General features: G+C 36.1%; 2 protein-coding genes across 3 annotated transcripts; one reads left to right on the forward strand and one right to left on the reverse strand.

Annotated features, from left to right (window-relative positions):
* The first annotated feature begins 506 nt into the window (after nucleotides 1-506).
* LOC119189010 (speckle targeted PIP5K1A-regulated poly(A) polymerase-like) lies at nucleotides 507-3,227 on the forward strand. 2 transcript variants are annotated; one of them, XM_037437537.1, is made up of 3 exons: nucleotides 507-715; nucleotides 1,174-1,362; nucleotides 1,625-3,227. In XM_037437537.1, exons 2-3 carry the CDS (start codon nucleotides 1,197-1,199, stop codon nucleotides 2,596-2,598), a joined length of 1,140 nt encoding a protein of 379 aa, XP_037293434.1. In that variant the 5' UTR covers nucleotides 507-715; nucleotides 1,174-1,196; the 3' UTR covers nucleotides 2,599-3,227. The 2 variants fall into 2 exon arrangements, with proteins under 2 accessions (XP_037293434.1, XP_037293433.1); XM_037437536.1 differs by having other exon boundaries at nucleotides 507-711.
* Nucleotides 3,228-7,106: 3,879 nt separating this feature from the next.
* On the reverse strand, nucleotides 7,107-17,482 carry LOC119189009 (acid phosphatase type 7-like). Its single transcript, XM_037437535.1, is given in 11 exon segments — nucleotides 7,107-7,425; nucleotides 7,940-8,031; nucleotides 8,664-8,725; nucleotides 10,265-10,403; nucleotides 11,170-11,282; nucleotides 11,825-12,025; nucleotides 12,615-12,655; nucleotides 12,657-12,800; nucleotides 13,489-13,610; nucleotides 13,916-14,110; nucleotides 17,296-17,482. Coding segments are annotated over 11 exon segments (1,311 nt in total). The 5' UTR covers nucleotides 17,420-17,482; the 3' UTR covers nucleotides 7,107-7,347.
* Between the last annotated feature and the right edge of the window lie 2,060 nt (nucleotides 17,483-19,542).

Here is a 19,542-nt window from a genome sequence, read left to right on the forward strand (position 1 = left end):
AGATCAAATGTCAGTCTTGAGTTTCTTTTTATTTTTTATATTGTTATTTTTTGTACGTATTGTTTACTATGTTATTAATTACAAATTGATATTGGAAAAACCACTAAATAAAGGTAGGACTTAGCCAAAATATTGAGATAAAACTAATTAGATAAGTACATATAATTAGTGATTACCTATTAATGTTTAAGTTATTAAATGAATCTTGTTTCTTGTTTAAAATATTGCAATGAACCTCATAAAACTTTAATTTAAGTAGGTTCATTTCATTAACTAATACATTAAGTATACTTAATTAAGTGATGATAAATTAAAAACTCTAAATTATATTTGTACCTTAAACACAAGAAAAAACTAGGGGGGAGGCCGGGACACGTGCCCAGATGGGAGAGTTGCACCACCTTTCAAAAGTCAACTTAAATTTCGCGCTAATGAAATGTCAACACCGGTCGCGCGCGGGAAACCAATAACAAGCATGCCGCCATTTTGCACGATGGCCGGTGTGATTAGCTGTCAGATTATGAAACTTGTTATTGTTACTCCAGAGTAAATTTTATTAATACATTTGTGATTGTAGCTTGTTAATACTTGTATAATACATATACGTAATATTAGGAATTGAGTGCTTTACAGCGTAGTTGTAATGCGTACGCGATACGTGTACAAATGCCGTGCTTGGCTTCAAATTCCGGGCCCAGCTAAAAAAATATAGTAGGTAACTAGATATTCCCATTAAAAAAAAACTCGATCACAGCTCGGTGAAAAGCACATAAAGCTATTGGGCCTGTGCCTGATCATTTCCGGCCATGTCGGATTGCAGTCCGTCGGACTAGGAGAGTGAGGGAACAGGGAGCGCACCTGTGTATTGCGCACACATTTGTGCACTATAATTCCTATTAGTAAAAAAAATCGAAATCGGTAAATTAGTTCCTAAGATCAGCGCGTTCAAACAAATGAACGAACTCTTTAGCTTTATAATATTAACTATAGATTACAGAGTAATGATTACATGGATATTATATATTATATAAGTATATATTTTTAAATAAATAAATAACCCGTGGACTCCCTTAATTAATAGGTACCTCCTTTACTTCCATAAACATTATCGCAAACCATGTGCATTAATTAGTAGGTGTTTAAATTTTGACTTGTAAATATAAACTGTTTCAGTGGCAATATTGTTGGTGAGCTCAATGTGTGTAGTGACTCAAACGCATGCAGACCGGCTGTGCCTCACCGGGAGCTTCGACCACCAAGTGGCGACGGTGCTGAGCCACATCAGACTCTCCGATGAGCGGCTCGGCAACATCTCGCAGGTCCCCAGGGACTTGGAGCGCTTGTTCCAGCACCACTGGCCTGGTAAAATATAATAATATATTTTACACTGTGGTCCACACACCTCTCGTGTCCAGGTGTGAGATCAAAAACCAAGGATGCGGGACCAGACCCCAGCGTATAATAATAAACACTATAGTAGTGTTTCGGAACTCAAACGCTGTTTAGAATAGTTGAACGCACTCAAGTTTTGGTACTCACATGTTCAATACTCATATTCACTGCTTCCGATAGATTATAGTTCATTGTTTGGCGCTCGCAGTCAATGAAATTCTTTTCCTTTCAGGTTGCAAAGTATTGCGATTTGGGTCAACGATAACTATGCTCGCGTTGAAGTCGAGCGACGTAGATTGTTTTGTGGACATACCGGGCGACGACAAAGGCGATCCACAGGCTCTAGTGACCGAGGCGCTGGACATCTTGAAAAACCACCCGCATCTGTTCGAACATTTTGTATTAAAGCAGTCGGTACGCGTTCCACTGCTGATTTGTAAACATATCCCCGCTAACATCTCTGTGGACATTAGCGTCTCTGGCCCCTTCGCTGTCAACAGCAGCCGAGTGTTGTCTCATCTTCTGCATTTAGACCAACGAGGTTTAGATTTAGCTAGGATCCTTAAATATTGGGGCACGGTGCACGACCTAGCCAACGGGAAACTCACGCTGCCGAGCTACGCGGTGGTGTTGATGGCCGTATTTTATTTACAACAAAAGAACATCGTGCCGTCCGTTGCCGCGCTTCAGCAGAACGCGACTCCTTACGAAGTAGAGCATTGGAACACTGCCTTTCTGCCGATAGAGTACCACACGGATAATAACGAGACCCTGTACGAGCTGCTCGGCGGGTTCTTTACATATTACAGCGACTTCGATTTTAGAAACACCGTCATATCTCCTTATGTCGGTTATCCCATAAAAATAGCAGATTTTGATAAAGTGACCAATTTTGGTATGTACAAACGTAATGTTGCAAACGGTTATGCGAAGCCATTTCCGTTCGGATATTTAAATATACAGGATAATCTCAGACACAGTGAGAATGTAGCGAGACCTTCCGATGTGCAGCGGTCCGCTCTGCGGTTGATAAGGCACGTGAGAGCTGCGGCGAGGATATATAAAGAACTCAGCAGCGAGGAATTTCTAACTGCCATGTTGGTGCCCGAGAAAAGGGAAGAAACTGGCAGAAAAACAATATTTTGGGGGGGCGGTGTAATTGGTTCACTGGAAGACTGTATGAGACACCAGGAGAAAAATAGTTGATATCGAATAATTTTCACTTGTCAAGATAGTCTATAACCAATGCGCTTAGTATTTCAGTTTCCTTACATTAACACTTTTGTCATGTTTGTATTTAAACTAAAAAGTATTGGAAAATTACATACATACTACGAAATGTATACTCTCTTATCTTCTGAACTTGGAGGAAAATATGGCAATATACAAGTCCTGGGACTCCAGCCTGGACAGAGAAGATAGGTGTTTAACTAGTTCTTCAGTCAGCCAATAATAAGTTTATTCCCCAAAGAACATAATTGCGACTATTACTGAGCCCTGGGTCAACGCAGGTAACATTGCAGAACATTTGAATATTGGATGGCAAAGAGAAAGCAACTAGCCCAGGAACGCCTCGTTACATCATGGGGAAATATACGTGAGAATTCATATCTATAAGTATTTCGAAGTTATGAGAAATTTGCGAAACTGCATTAGGCGAGCGTGATGGACTAAGTCCTGTTAGTAATAGAGTCCTATGTCCAGCAGTGGGATTGTATAATACAAGGAGATTGGGAGAGAATACTATGTAATTAAGTCCGCCTATATACTGTATTTATAGTGTATACAAAGTGTCAAAAATATAGGACTGGTTTTATTAAAAGGTTAAGCAGGACTATAGTTGTATAATGTTTAACTATGACTTATGAAGCGTTAATTCAAACAGTTAGTACTGAACTGATTCATTAATTAATAGACAACTCACAGCCCACGCCGCTGGTTATCAAATAAAAAACCAAATACAATAAAACATTATAATGCAGCAAATGTATTATTCTTGTTTTTGATGAGCCAGAACGAGTCGATTACGTCCCCGTTCAGATCTACAGACACCTGAAACAAGCATATTTTATACAATACGTAGACAATGGGCCGATTTCACCAGTATCTGATAAATCAATCTCCAATAGCTTATTCGGAGTTATCAGATATATTACATTTTTTGTCTTCACAGGTCTCGAATAGAGATATCTGGCAGATTAGCCAAATGTCGCTGTTAGTTTCTATCATAAAACTCAATGACGTGACGAAGTGTTAATCTAAAATTTACTTAATATATCAGGAACTTTAATAGTTAAACAGAAAAAAAAACAGCAATCTTTACTTGCTAGGTGCGTTATATTATATCAGATAGTTATCTGAAACTTTATTAGGAACTGGTGAAAGCGACCTAAATCTAAATAGGTACAGTAAAAGGCACAAGTCATGAGCACATATGGACTCTTGGGCGAGCGAGCGGATGGACAAACAGGACAAAATGTTCAGTAGCCGAGTGGCAAGAGACAGCCAATAGACAACGAGCATCCACTTTCGACCAATCACGTGAAATCTCGAAGAGTTGGATATCAAACCAACCAATCACAAGTGTGCTCACGACTCGTGCCTCTATCTGTACCCACACACTGTCATATACTTATAACACTCTAATACGGACTGACTAGCATCCTGAAATCCATCTTATCCAAGGTTTTTTAAACAACAATAATACGAGATGATCAATCTGTTTTAAAAATAAAGTCCTAATACTTAGAGAGTGCTTCATTGGTCACTGTATACTCTCAGTATACTGAGCGTTGCGAAACATAACCAATAAATTCAGTACTTTGATTTAATGTTGGTGGTGTTGGCTTTATTCTAGGGCAAAATGATTTCACTTCAGCTATTGATGAGTGAAGCCCAGGGAATGACTACCAGCAAATACTTTTAATGTGCAAGGGATGTGTTTACCACCTAACGAACCATCTGTCAGTATTGCTTATGTAGATATGAATAATAATTCCATATGTAAGGATGTCATATTTTTTTCTGATTAGTCCATAAGTATTTAGTATGGACGCGACGGTTGTGGCTTGTAGTAGATACCTACATACTTACTTGTTCAATATTGATATGCGTATTGTTGTACGCCTTGAACTTAGTGTAGCCGAAGTCCTGCGACCGATACGCGGACCATTTGAACGGAGTGTCTGGAAATCAATCATTTTTGTATGGTATATAGGCAGGTTACACACTGGCGAACTTTGTCCTGCCACAGAATGTATTTTATGTAAACTACATTTCCTATTTTAGGCCTCGACAACAGCGCCACCTATCTTATCTTGTGTTAAATTATCATATAATTCAAGCTTGAACTAACTAAACTGTCACAAACATTTTCATTCAATAAGTGATTTCGGTGATAGCGAATACAAAAAATATTTCCATAGAAAAATACCACACAAATTGTCAACGTTTTCCGTAGATTGTTCAAAATTATTCTTTGATACAAACTCAGAACAATGACAAGCATAGAAGTAACATTATGACATTTGAGTGTACTCTGTCTATGACAGCAAGAAATTTAATTGTGTTGCGATCTCTTCTGACATCTTATCGATATCGATAGATGCTTTGTCTGTCGGCTATGGTAAATTCACAGACCTGCTAAAATAAACACTTTTCGGTCAGTCAACTACAAACCGTTGCAAAATGCTATTTTAGATAAAGGTTAAAAAGATATCAAAACCCTAATTTGGTATTCAAGTACCAAATGAGGTCTGGGTATATAAAATCACTCGTTAAGAAGCTGTTAAATTACAATAAACTATAGAACTACCGGCTCTCTTCGAGCTAAATTTTATCCAATTTTCATTTGCTATTTACAGCAGTTTCCATGCCTTCCGAAACGTCATTCACACAAAAAATGGTTTAGCATTTAGATTATTAAATTAAGAAAATCTTAGAAATTTCGGAAGGAATGGAAACCGCTGTAAATAACAAACAAGAAATCGGCCAGAATTTCGTCTAGGAGAAAGCCAGTACGCCTTCTGTTCTTTTCTGACTTTCTTAGCGATTAAAAGATACCCAAGAGGTGTGATTTGACAGAAGCTACTAAAATGGGACAATAAAATTAAAACACAGCGGTATCATTCATGTCACATATGTTTGATAACTTATTTCAAAGTTAATAAAACTTTGTCGAAATGCATAGAGTAAACACGGTGCTGTTTTTCCAATGCCAATTGGGACGAGCTATGGCAACGATCCATTTTGCCTCATAGCATCATCTGTGGGGAATCTGCAATGAAACACACTATGAAAATCAGACAGTTTCCTCAACCCCCAGCCTTCGCGCACGGTTTCCAAGTGGCTTTTACCACTTCACCACCGTATATTGAAAGTAAAACGCAATTTATGCAAAATAGTCAACTACAATATACTAACATCTATGTTATCGACAGAATATGCAGAACAACACTATTGAACACGACTACGTAAATTGATAAAAATGAAAAATACTTAATAATTACTGTATCGAATGGCCAACAGCAGATTATAATATGACTACAGCATAATAAAGATTAATTAATAATACTTTTTGCACTTATGTACAGGGTTTAAGCAAATATATAAGGTTTTTTGTTTACTCACCGATGGAAGCTGATGATTTCAGTTTCATTTTCTTTACGACAAGAATGAGATTTACACCCCATAATAACGCAGGCCATTGCTTGTTCGTAGGGCTATATTATACTTAAACAGCACTGTGTATTTATTTGAATTAACAACAAAAATATTACAAAACATGCAGCCACTTTTGAAAAGCACGCGCTGAAGTATAACGTAACTAAATTGTGTGGGCGCGTTTGTGACATTGTTTTGAGGTTGGCAAGTTGGAACATTTGACATTTTATTTGCTTTTAATTCGGCATCATAAAGAGGACCAAAGGTAACCATTTGATAATTTTAAAGTGTACGCAAGCCGACCTTAGCAACATAATATTTGTCTCGTTCTTTTCAACGGTTTTGGCCTATTTGAAAAAAAGGACAAGTATATGAGGGTAATTTAGATTCCTTCTATGCTTGTTCTTGTTTTGAGGATACAAACCTTGTGCTAATAATTAGGAACACAACAAAAAAATAGTTAGCCAATGGAGCTGTTCTCAAGTTAACAATAAATACATGTGGCAATAGATTTTTATTTAGACAATCGACTCACGTCTAAAATGGTCCCTCCCTTCCTTGCACCCCGCCGAGCCCGTCACTATGTGGACTGGCGCTCTGGAACAACACCACAAATGCGACTGCACCATAAACTACGTATTCGCATTAGTATTCGACTGCTGTAATGCTAACAGAGACCGCGAAAGAAATTAAAATATCCCTTGTCTTGGAAAGGGGGAAATAGAAAAGAAAAAGCAGATTGGATGACTCATGACACAAATGAACGGTGAACATGAATGAATGAACGGTGATCGAACGTGTGCTTTTAACTTTAAATACATTTGAAATAGTTTTCTTGTATTTTTTGAACGTTTTGACTTGCTAATAGACTTTAGAATACTCAAATGATATATTGTTAAAATATATATTCGCCCGCTGTTACATATATAGCTATTATATCTAGGTCGGTGAATACCGTGAGACAAATTTTAATAATATTTTTATTCCCCCTGCAAAAATTTGCGGTATTCGCTACACAAACACATTCCGTAAAAAATAAAAACAAACACCAATTAATTATCTACTTCCTATATTCTAAGAACTTTACAAAATATATTGCAACAAAAAATATTTTTCGCGAATACATATTATCGTATTCTAATACGTATACTTCCAAGTTTGATATGTATTATAAATTGACTATAATCTAAAATTACAATTAGGAAAATTTTGAGACAATAATAATATCACAATTGCTTTGTCAATAACGTTACTCCTGCGATGTGTATATAACATTCGTTCTAGATGCGATGGTTACACATCGTACGCTTTGTGTTTGTCCTTCACGATCCAGAACGAGTCGATCACTTTCGCTTTCAGATCCACGCTCACCTGCAACACAACACACTAAATTAAAATTACAAAAAATAAATAAATAGGAATATGTAGAAGAGGCAATACATTATAAATGTGCAGTCAGAGTATTTATGGATATGACAAAAATATGACTAGTTCACGTTTTCACAAATTCTGCTTAAAACACAACACCTAGTAACTAATAAATACTATATAGCTCTGAATTATGAATCAATGTATATGTAATAAAAATTATCATTTTCGCAAAATTGACATTAGTATTAATAATGCATCCGTTCCTTGTTAGGTGACAGATTATCGGCCGATTGCAATAAACGACATCTATCTTAGGTTTCGATCCGATCCAGAGAATAAACCAATCAGAACAATTTTTAAAAATAATCACATTAATTTAACGCAAGTAATCCAGGTAATCAAAATACAGGGTAGCGGACCTACCCTAACCGAGTATAGGTCGATTATCTAAAGTCGCCAACTTAGATAATGGTACTATGAGACCATATGAAACCTAACGAGAGGAGGTCCATACCTGTTCAAAGTGCACGTGCGTTTTGTTGTACGCCTTGAACCGCGTGTACCCGTAGTCGCTGGAACGGAACGCGGACCACGCGTAGTGTGACCCTGCAACACACCGACATGATAAAACCATCATTTACACGGAACAAATGTTTGGACGCGAGAATCCAGCACAATAATAATTATTAACAACAAGCTTTTTCTCGCGACTTGGCTCGCGTGAAGGATTTTTCTATGATTTTTTTTCCGACTTACTTGATATGTATTGTTATATTATAATCAAACTACACAAAATCATTATAAATTGTAGCCTATGTATTATTCTGATGTATAACCAATAAAACAGTAAAGTTTCATCCAAATCCATTCAATATTTTTTCGTGAAAGAGGAACAAACATATATACATCCATCCTCACAAACTTTCGCATTTATAATATTGATAGGACTAGTAAAAAGATCGACCGATATACTGTTCAGCTGCAGACGAGATCTAATAACTCGCTTGCCGTACAAAAATTGCTCGAGCAACTTTCTCGTCAACTGAGACGATTTATACGATACATTTTATCGTTGAACATGCGAGTATAAAATTATATACGAATAATAGTTTGGGTGTGGCAGATTTTTCCTATGAATGCGGGTGAGAATTACCTTTTATGTACAGTTTGGCCACTTTGCAGTGCCCCATGTAAAATCAATGCCAGATAGAATCAAACTCGCGACCCGAGTTACTTACTCTCGAAGGGGTCCACGCCCTCCTTGCAGCCGGCGGAACCGGTGATCAAATGTACCGGCGCCCTGCAACACACAAACACACATACAATGATAAATCATCGAACCTACAATTGACGCACAACACGACGCTCTAAATAACGATTTGGTTTATGTGGCGAGACGTGGCAAGCGACGTCATTAAGATTTGACGTTACGAAATAAAAGTACACGAGGCTTCAGTTTCGCGAACAACACGTATTAATTTAACTTTAAATTAATAGTTGTCGTTTAAAAAATTAAAACCTTTGTGCGTCAATTGTTGTTTGGTAAAAACTTTTAGTAATTAGTAAATTTGTTAAATTTATGAAAATGCGAGTTTGGGCCAATAATTTACATAAGTTTGAAACAAACACACATCTTGCATTTATCTCCGAAGGGGTAGGGGCAGTGGTGCAATCGGGCCCGCCCCATTTGTCGCCAAGTAAGTCTCGTCCCAAGACGTGATAGGGGCCGAGTCTCGCCAAATTCTCACCCGATACTGAGCAGAAAAACCCGATTTCACTTTATCCAGCCCGGGATTTGAACCCGGGCCCTCAGAGCGATGCCGTATATCGCACAATACAACTACGACACCGAGGCAGTCCACCTGAAGTGGCCTTGACTGATTTTTACCGGTAGCACCGGAGACATATGAAACTACTGCTGATATTAAAGGAGAATAGGTATTTAGAAAAGAGAGGGGAGTGTTCACACACACACGTTCACATTTCATGTATTGGACCCAAACTGCATGCAACGTTGTTATTGAAAGCAATATTAGTAGAAGCTGTTTGATTAATAAAGCTATAGATAAATATGATAAATTGTATGACGGTTTACCTTCAGCAATTTTGACATAGTTTTGACACCAAAAGCACACACACCAAAATAAATACGATTCGAAATATGTTGATTTTATGAAATTTTTAAATTTCTTGCATTAGTTCCACTCATACGTAAAGCATATGTCAACATGTACATTATTATTAACGTAGTACCATTAATTTAGTACATTATTAAAAACAATAAAATCAAATTTCATGTTATATTTGTATTTACGACGAAAGATAATAGTCGATAATCTAATAAACGCGTGTTTATTGAAAACATATTATTAAGTTTCAAAACAGTTTACGACATTATTTCTATGAGGTAAAAATAGCACATTTTTAAAAGCACTCTTTGATTCCTGGAAAACGCACGCAAAACTGGTTCCCGAAATATAACTGTATAATAAGTAAGTATATAGCTTCCAGTTAGTGCAAGCATTTTTAAATTGAATTAGTTCCAGGGACTTTTTACTTGTTCAAATATATAAAATTAACTTTTTATCATGTATCAGTATGTATATTTATCGATATTTATTTTATCATATATCGTTTTAAAACGATAAGTGATATTCGATAAATTCCGATTATAATATATAATCGAATCAAAATCGATAATTGATACACCGTTTATCGATTAAAATCAAATCAAAACCGATAATTGATAATCGGATTTAATCGATTATGGGTTTGCATGCATTGTTTCTTGTTGACATATTTTCCAGAGCTGATTAATCAGTAATAAATGCGGTCTCACCCAGGGTTGACGTAGGGCTGTTCCACGGAGCCGTTGTAGACCTGGTTGTCGTAGAGCGGCCACGTGCGTTCGTACGAGTGTTCGTGAGCCCAGATCACCACGTCCACGCCGTACGCGGCCAGCAGCGGCTCCAGACCACCTGCACGAGTACGTGATATACGGTGCCGAGGAGGTTTAAAACAATATATTACCTATATCTATATATATAAAAATGAATCCCTATTTCCCTTGGTCACGCCATTACGCGTGAACGGCTGGACCGATTTCACAATTTTTTTGTTGTGTTTGTGATTGTCAGAAGGTTCTTATGAAAGAAAAAATTCAAAAAATTGCGCGGAAAATTAGAAAATTTAAGAAAACTTAACGACAATATTAATTTTACATAACTGTCAGTGGTTTAAAATAACTGTCAGCGATCGACAGAAGGTGCGCGTGCATACATAGTTAAGACAACGTCTGTCGGGTCAGCTAGTTTATTATAAAAGGGCTGGGATGAGTAGACTTTTTTAGGTACCTACTGAGCAGTATTTAATTGTATATGATATAAATAATCGGGTTGGGTGGCATTATAACTTATCGGAACTAAACTATTGCATATCAGTGAGATGGGCGGACTTAAGAAACCTCGTACTTTGAAAACATTCCCCAAACGTTGAGAACATTTGTCGGGCATTATGTGTTTTATGAAGAGTTAATAATGTAGCATCAAAAAACGCGCAATAACGACATTTACCGATCCAACCGTTAATACCACAGATGAGCAAAGGTGAAGTCAATTATACCGTGTTTTAAACATCATGTCGGAAAGAAAATAAAATTGAAGACAATAAACAAAACTATAGTACGAGATTAATCTCAGGACGTGTTAAATTAGCCCTGTATAAAATGAAGTGTAGTAGCGTTACCGAAGATGCCGAAGAGTCCGACGCGCGTGTACTCGAAGCTGCAGTCGATGTCGTTGGAGTTGCTGCAGTACATCGGCCGGTGGCCGTACAGCACGATCCACGGACGCTTCGCTCTGGAAACAGCCTTCATGTTAGATGGCAGACACACTTTACTGCAGTTTACTGCATTAGTTAGCAGATGTATTGAAAAGAAATCAGCTTTTTTACATTTAGCACTACAATATTTATTTTTTAATAGAACACTATATTTGGTCCACAATTCACTAGACTCTACTTTTCGTCTCCGATGCTCAAATAGAACTGATCGACTTAAAACAAGCAAACAATATCACAACTTCGAACTTAAATCAAATTAAGTTCTTTTTAAATTTAAGGTCATAATTGAAAGCTAAATGCGACACAATATTTTAGGATTTGATTTTAAAATGTTGATTTTGTTTTATTATTATATAATCAAAAATCATGACAACGTTAAATACGAGAGTGTTTATCGAGAAAAACTTCACATAATGGATTGTTATTATCGTTCTGAAGTAATTCAATTATGGCGGCCTGTTTGAAACCAGACATACACGCTCCCGGAACGCGACACACTTCATGGGTTCTAACACCGTATGTATGTACAAATACCACCATCAAATATATGCAGTTCTACCTGTTCTCCGGCAGGCTAGCCTTAGCCAGATCTTTCTTGAGCCACTCGTACTGGTTGAAGATGAGCTTGAGGCCGTACTTGGTGAAGTAGTAGACCTCGGTGGAGATGGAGACGAAGTGCACGGGGCCGAGGTCGAAGCTGTAGTACAGGCTCGAGTCGCGGCCCGGCATGCTGAACCGACTCGCGTAGTTACTGAAGTTGCTGTTGGCAATAACTGTATCTGTTATAACCATTAACACACACATCACGCCTTTATCTCTGGAGGGGTAGGCAGAGGTGCAATCAGGGCATTCACTTCTCGCCAAGTGTGTTGATATCTCGTCTATGATGTGATAAGGACGACACTATCGACCATTATATATAAGCAAACAATAACACATTAATTAGGATGAAATCTATCATACGCGTAGGCCTAAACACAATTTTATTTACAGCTAGTATATTTTATAGTCCGTCACAACACTCAAAGTTATTGTTACATTCTGTTATTTGCCAAAATTATGACGTTTATGTTTGAGCAACCACTATGACTTTTACTTATGCAGTTCATGAAGAAACTCTCTGTGAGGCGTTTTTTATTCAGTCATAGTAAAGTGCTGTTAGTAAGTGAGTAAGGGCTCAAATATTGTCAACTGACGAGAGATGATAATAGCCAGTAACAATTATGCCTGTTAGAAACCGGAAATACACAGGCTGATCTCAGAACGCACACACGGGACACATTGTGGCGGATGTAACACGTTGTGCACGGTGATCGCTATCCAGCTGTAATCCAGCAGTGGCTACTAACTACTTCTCCTCGTGGTTGCCGGGGCAGGTCATGTACGGCAGGGGAGGCTGCGAGCGGCTGGATCTGGCGCATGAACTGGTCTCCCACGCGAGCCTCCTCCGAGTCCATGTCGTACGCGAAGTCGCCCACGTGCAGCAACACGTCGAAGTGGCCACGCTGCGCCTCGTCTTGCAGGTACGACAGCGACTGGAGAGAATAGGAAAAGATAGCATCTTGAATAAATATCAAATGGGGATGTTTCGGAACGCACAGCTGATATGTTAATTAATATTACTATATCATATCCCAGATGAATAGATGCACTATCATGTTTGCAATATTAATTGTTTTTTATCCACATATTTTATTTTATCCACTAACGACGTACTGTTATAATTACATAGTGACGCTATCCTACCTAAATTGTTCTTTTCCATTGGTTACTGGTCTTTCCCATATATAATATACTAGCGACCCGCCCCGGCTTCGCACGAGTGCAATGCTGATACTAAATACACTACAGAAAAACTGTGAACGTTGTATATAAAAACATAGCGGCCCGCTCTGGCTTCGCACGGGTATAACATAACAAAATAACAGTATTTCTCTACTATTTAATGGATGTTATTATTATACGTATAAACCTTCCTCTTGAATCACTCTATCTATTAAAAAAAAACTGCATCAAAATCCGTTGCGTAGTTTTAAAGGTTTAAGCATACATAGGGACAGAGAAAGCGACTTTGTTTTGTACTATGTAGTGATACTAGCTCTCCTTGCTCCTTACTAGCCGCCTACTACCTTTAACGCTAGACGGCTGTCTTTTTAATTCCCTTAAATAAAGATCTGCATCACAGAACTAAGCTGTGGGCAGTAACTAGTACAATAAACTCACGTGTGCATTCTCGCTGCCCATGTCGCCGTAGATGGCAGCGCGCAGCACCCAGTTCTCACCAGCTGGCGGCGTCTTGAACGAAAACATCTCCGACCAGCCGTACACTGAACCCGCGTGGTACACTGAAAGCAAACAACTGAGTGTCACAGTAGACCGGTAGAACAGGCTCTTGAGAGGATAAATGAAAACTAATGTTTAGGAGAAAGTGCTGAGTTATGTACCCTTTTATTAGAGGGATATATTGTAGACCAAATTTACAAATCACATGGCTAAAACTAAGTGCCGAAATACATACTTCTGTCTAGTTTGGTTTGGTCAAGTTTGGTCTATAATTATCTGAAGATTACGGTGAGATCATTAGTGAAACCTTCCTAAAAAAACATGAAACCAAACTATGCCCCTCTTGTTATTTAACTTTAATACTCACCATACTTAGTGTTAAACTTGAGATCTTTTAGCACCACATTATGAATCCACTGGGAGCGTTGTTCTTTACCGCCGTCGATAAAGAGCTTGGCCGAGCCGACCGCCTCCTTGTCCATAATGCCCTGGCCATATTGAACCCGGGACTCCTGCGTGTCGTTGAACGTCGACCATGTTACCACTATGTCATTGGTTTTTTCTACAAAATAAGAATTGGTTACATTATTTTCAATTAATGTTTTTTTTTCGTTGACTATCTGATCTGAGGTATCTACATATGTGTTGTGAGTTTTATTTATTGCCCTGAATAATGAGACGAGCTTCGCCGCTGCCTGATGGTGAGCGATACGACACTCCATAAACAGTAGAAACACCATCTAACACCTTTTACACTGGCTACAATGTTCGTCAAACCGGAACACTATAGTGACTACACACTGCTGCTTAGCGCCGGAAATAGATGTTGCGGTGGTATCTACCCAGTTGGACTCGCACATATGAAAGATGTACCACCAGTAGATCCAGTCCATCTGGGTAAGTCTGTAACTGTGTTGTCTGCTTCTGCTACCAAGCAGGGGTGTAATAGTGTTGATTGTTGAGTTTCGGTTGGAAAGACATTGTAGCAAGCATAATTATTAGATTTAATATTTTATGTGTGTTGTACTTTGAACGCAAAGACAATCAAGCAACACGGTCGAGTTTATCATCTAGTTCTATAAACAAAAAATATTTGTCTTGTGATAGCTTTAATAGTATATTTATTGTGATTATATTTTTTGAGTGTACCTTTTCTTCCATATTATCAAAAGCCACTCTACTTCATAATTAGTATATTTAATTTGAAACACTGTTTCTAGTGCGCGATAATTCGCGGTCAAGAGCTATACACAGCACGACATAACAAACACCGGATAATTGCGTCACCAAAAAATTGATAAATGTGAACCAAACATTTACCTCGGTAATCTGGGATGCTTGATTTAACAGCAAAATTATAACATGGAGCATATTATAATCACTACTGAATATAATGAATTATTTTTTTATTATTATACAAAAATGTATAAATGCTCACTTAACGCTGACGGCATTATCTACTAGTCAAGCTTTGGGAGATGCAAAGACGAAACATAATATAACTAAATGAAACAACATGCTTATCTTTATGAAAATAGTACTTGACAATAAGTTACTCAAACTGCATAAAATATTCTTTATTTTACTCATCCTAACGCCACTACTACTACTCGAATAATCGTTGCAGCAGCAATAGCAAACTTTCAATCAGAAATGCAGAGACGCATACCCTATGTTTGCATTAAACTAAAAATTGATGAAAAAATTTGAAAAGTAAAACTGGCAATTTTTGGTAAAAATATTTGTTACTTGAGGATAGTCTTCGGCAAAATGTTGGCACAGGTAACAATGAGTATGTGGTTTCATTTATGAACCCAATATCAAAATGACTATATCTTACTCACAGGGTTAATCACCAGTGTATAACAAAATATATAATCATATTATGTGGATTCAACTTTGTGAGTCTCATGATGTTTTTTTTTTATAAATGCACAAAAGTGACTCCATGGCATTTGATGGTAAATGGTATAGAGTATTAATTCATGACCATCCCAATTGTCATTATGGTAAAAACAACATATAACATTCTTATTTACTGTTTCTTTTTTATTTATTTCTTTCCCACAATGGAGACAAATATATATTTTTATTCCACACATCTATGACACTTTATCATTTGTTTTGTCTCATTCCATTGCTCTTATTACTAAAAAAGGAGGTCAATTGTGATGTGTAAGTAATAATATAATGATTACACTACACAAAACTTCACTTATCTGTATTACTAGCAAAATAATTGTTTATGTATGAATATTAATCAACATGTTATTGGGATCATGCTATTTACCTATTTGAGCACTTTGCACAGGTCAGTGACCTTACATACAACATTCATTCTAGCTGTATCATTGTTTGTCCACTTTAAATACAAAATGGAATAATTAAAGTAATCATGCCATATTGTAACAAATTGGTAAGAATATTCATATTGTATTTAGAAATTATAAATTATTAGATGTTGCTCATGGTTTCGCTTGTGTCAAGCTGTTTAGCACATATGTCGAAAAATATCCTATTTAATAACTCCATTATTTCCTATAGGATTAAATTACAAGTTTAAAAACATATGTGTTGATGCAGTATATGTTTTAGCCAAGTTTCATCCAAATCTGTTTTAATCTGAAGAAGAAACTTTGTATCAAATATCCAAACATTGACATGCATTTGCACTAGCTGCAATAATTCAATAATTCTAAACACAATCAACTCATAAGTCTCGCAGCTAAAAGTGTTGCAATATGCCTACTTGACAAGCTGCCACTTGTCATGATTGTTCACACAGTAAAATTGGCTTGCAGAAGTCAACTTCTGCAAGTACAGTGTGCCTTTAATATATAAAAGAACAGAAACTTTGATTATTGAATGCTAACATTTTTGTATTAAAATACTTGGTATAAATTACTCTATATATTCCTTAAAACTGCATAAGATACCTACAATCTGCACCCAAGACATAAAGGACAAATAACAATAACAAAATATGATAACATATAAACTATATTTTACTCCAACAGTAGTTACGCACAGCTAAATATGTAAGGGTATTTAGAGGACATACAATGTGGAAGGATATTTTATTTGAATATCTACAACTATGTGTATTTAAACAATGAATTTGTTATGGTACGTAATGTATTAATTTGAACATAATTAAAGTGACATTAAGTTAATAATATGGGAAAATTATGGAAACATATAAGTTCCTTGTTAAGTTATAATAGATATTTTTAATCTAATTTTTTATTTTTGTATGAGGTTCACATTTTAGATTAGATTTCTTTAAAATATTATAATAAAATTCTCACATATTTTTTCTAAGGTAAAGGCTTGTCACAAGGAAATTATTTGATAGTGGGTGATCACCATACTATAAACAACATTGTCTGGAGAATATTTTAGTTAAACAATAATATAGTTTATGGTGTAACAAATACATAATATAATGGTTTGAACGGCTTTAATCTAAGTCACAATTTGTAATTATCTAACAATGTGCTGACATTTTCAAATTATTGTTATTGGTTCGTATTGTTACATTGATGTAAGTAACTAAATTTTAGACATAATACTTACCATTCTTCTACAAAAATAATTAGAAATAAGAAAATTGAAAAGAAAATTTATAAATTTTATGCTTTGTTTGATTGCTTCGCTCCATAACTTTTCTTACTAATAACTAACTCGAATATCATTAAGCATTACCTTCTTTTCACCGAAATAAAAATAATCAAAATATGTACTCACCACCAAATGCTATGTGTATCTGTTCGGGCTGGCAATATGTACACGTATATTTAGGTGCAGAACGCTCATTTGGGACCCAAGCAGTGCAAACATGGAGAAACAATAGTATTATTAATCTTCTCATTTTTATTTTGTCGCACCTTGTAAAACTAAAATCTCAGAATACCAATTAAGCAAGTTAGTTTTTTGGCCTTCGCTCGCAAAAATCGTCAATTCAATATAATATTATTATATTCTAATCGACAAACACAAGTCAGTACCAGTGTCGCCACAATCGTCATTTTTGTAATACCCCCAAGTTTCGTGAGGAAACCGCCAAGTTAATAATATAGGTTTGTAAAGTCTCGCAAAAAAAAAGTTTACGATAAAAAAAGACTATTTATTTTACCACCTAAAAATAATACTTTTCAGAAGTAGCACATTATGTTTCCATTTTGGATCGGATTTTATTATTATTGCATACACGAATTCTTGCTACCGTGTTATAGCAAAAAAAAAACTAATAGGATCCACGTCTCTAACCCCCAATCCGCGGAGCATGCAATGAAAGATTAAACAATTTAAAAATTTTAACGCATTTTACCGCCCAACTAAAAGTGTAATTAGGGGCGTAAAGCAACTCTCTAACTCTATTACGCTACGGAAATTCCCTACCCCACCTCCTCCCCTCCAAGAGTCCTCCAAATTTTTCCCACGACCATAAAATCCCCCCATATTCACGTACATCCTCCACAATCTGGCAACTATGGGCAGGGTACTGTCAAAAACGTCACGAAAACGTGCGTTTTGGAACTATAAAAGATGATTTAAGAAATTTATGTTATGTTTATGTTTTTATTTGGAATTTAAATTGACATTTCAGAAATATAAGGAATTATTCACAACTAAGCAAAATTGTTAGTGACTTTAAAGAGAATAATAATTTGAGTGACTATTTCTATATTCTGAACAATGATAAAAGAAGTATAGAGGATGGGTAATATGGTCACGTGACATGCGGCACATTTCCTGAACAAAATGGCGCCGACTCCGCCCCTTACAATAGTGATATGCTAGTAGCGAAAACTTTGCATCGACATCGATGAATTAAAAAGAGGGATAAATAAGCCAAAAAAGATTACATATGAATGTGCAGGCAAGTTTAAAAATTATCATTATATTCTTTTTAATACTTTCTTTATTATACTGGGAAGTTTTGAAGTTGGGGCAGTAAAAGTACCTTATATCTTAAACGCTGTGACTATTAGATTTTTTTTCTTAGGAGATTGACTATCATTTTGAATATAGTCACAGATCAAATACAAAAACAACAGCTCTAAGAATAAAACAGGTAGATCGTTAAATATTTTTATTTTATATTGGAATGTATTTCATGGATAAACTTTATGATTGGATTGGGTTTGTGTCAAGTAATATACACGTAGATAAGACAAAATAAACGCTTATTTATAATTATTCATTTTTAAACAAAAATCATCTTTGTCAAGTAATTTCTACATGACACTCTTTCTGTACTTTTCTTCCCGAAATATTTAAATCTTATATCAATATATTTATTTATTATTGCTTTAATTAAAAGCAGTTTGTGTGTACAATCGTGCTCTAAATCACTAGATACTAAAACATTCGCATATTCAAAATGATCTATTAAAAATTTAAAAATATATGTATAGTAATTTTCAACCTTAGCTCCAGCCTTTAATTGTGGCTTAATAATTTTTTCTGTGTCTCTTACAATTTTTAATACACAACGTGAGGGATATGTAAATCATTCTCACAGCCCCGGATGAGTGACAAACACTCGTAACACTGCAGTTCTCGGCATAAGACTCTAGTAATAAAACCAGCTATATATACAATAACGTGCTCCGCATACTCGCTTGTAGTGTTATTTAAATAATTTAAGTAATTATCATAGAGAGTGCTGTCATCTTCGGGAATTTCGACAAAGCTACTCCTAGCAGTCAAATTATTTATATTTTTGTTGGAGATATTTTACTAGAACAATTTAATATATTAATTTGTTCAAGAGGTATACAATTACCTACGCCATTATCTCGGATTTCGGCTCTGATCAATATTTTTTTATAAGCCGCCTTAAATTGTACCGCATTTGGGTTATTGTTATAGCCACCTTTGGACCTAATGGCAGAAAAAAACATTTCCAGGTGATCTTGGGATATTTTATACAATCGCAAATATTTTAATATCTCCTCTTTTGTAACTAAAATTTAAATAAATTTAGGG

Source organism: Manduca sexta, chromosome 11 (genome assembly GCF_014839805.1).
Source record: "Manduca sexta isolate Smith_Timp_Sample1 chromosome 11, JHU_Msex_v1.0, whole genome shotgun sequence".
Taxonomy (NCBI): domain Eukaryota; kingdom Metazoa; phylum Arthropoda; class Insecta; order Lepidoptera; family Sphingidae; genus Manduca; species Manduca sexta.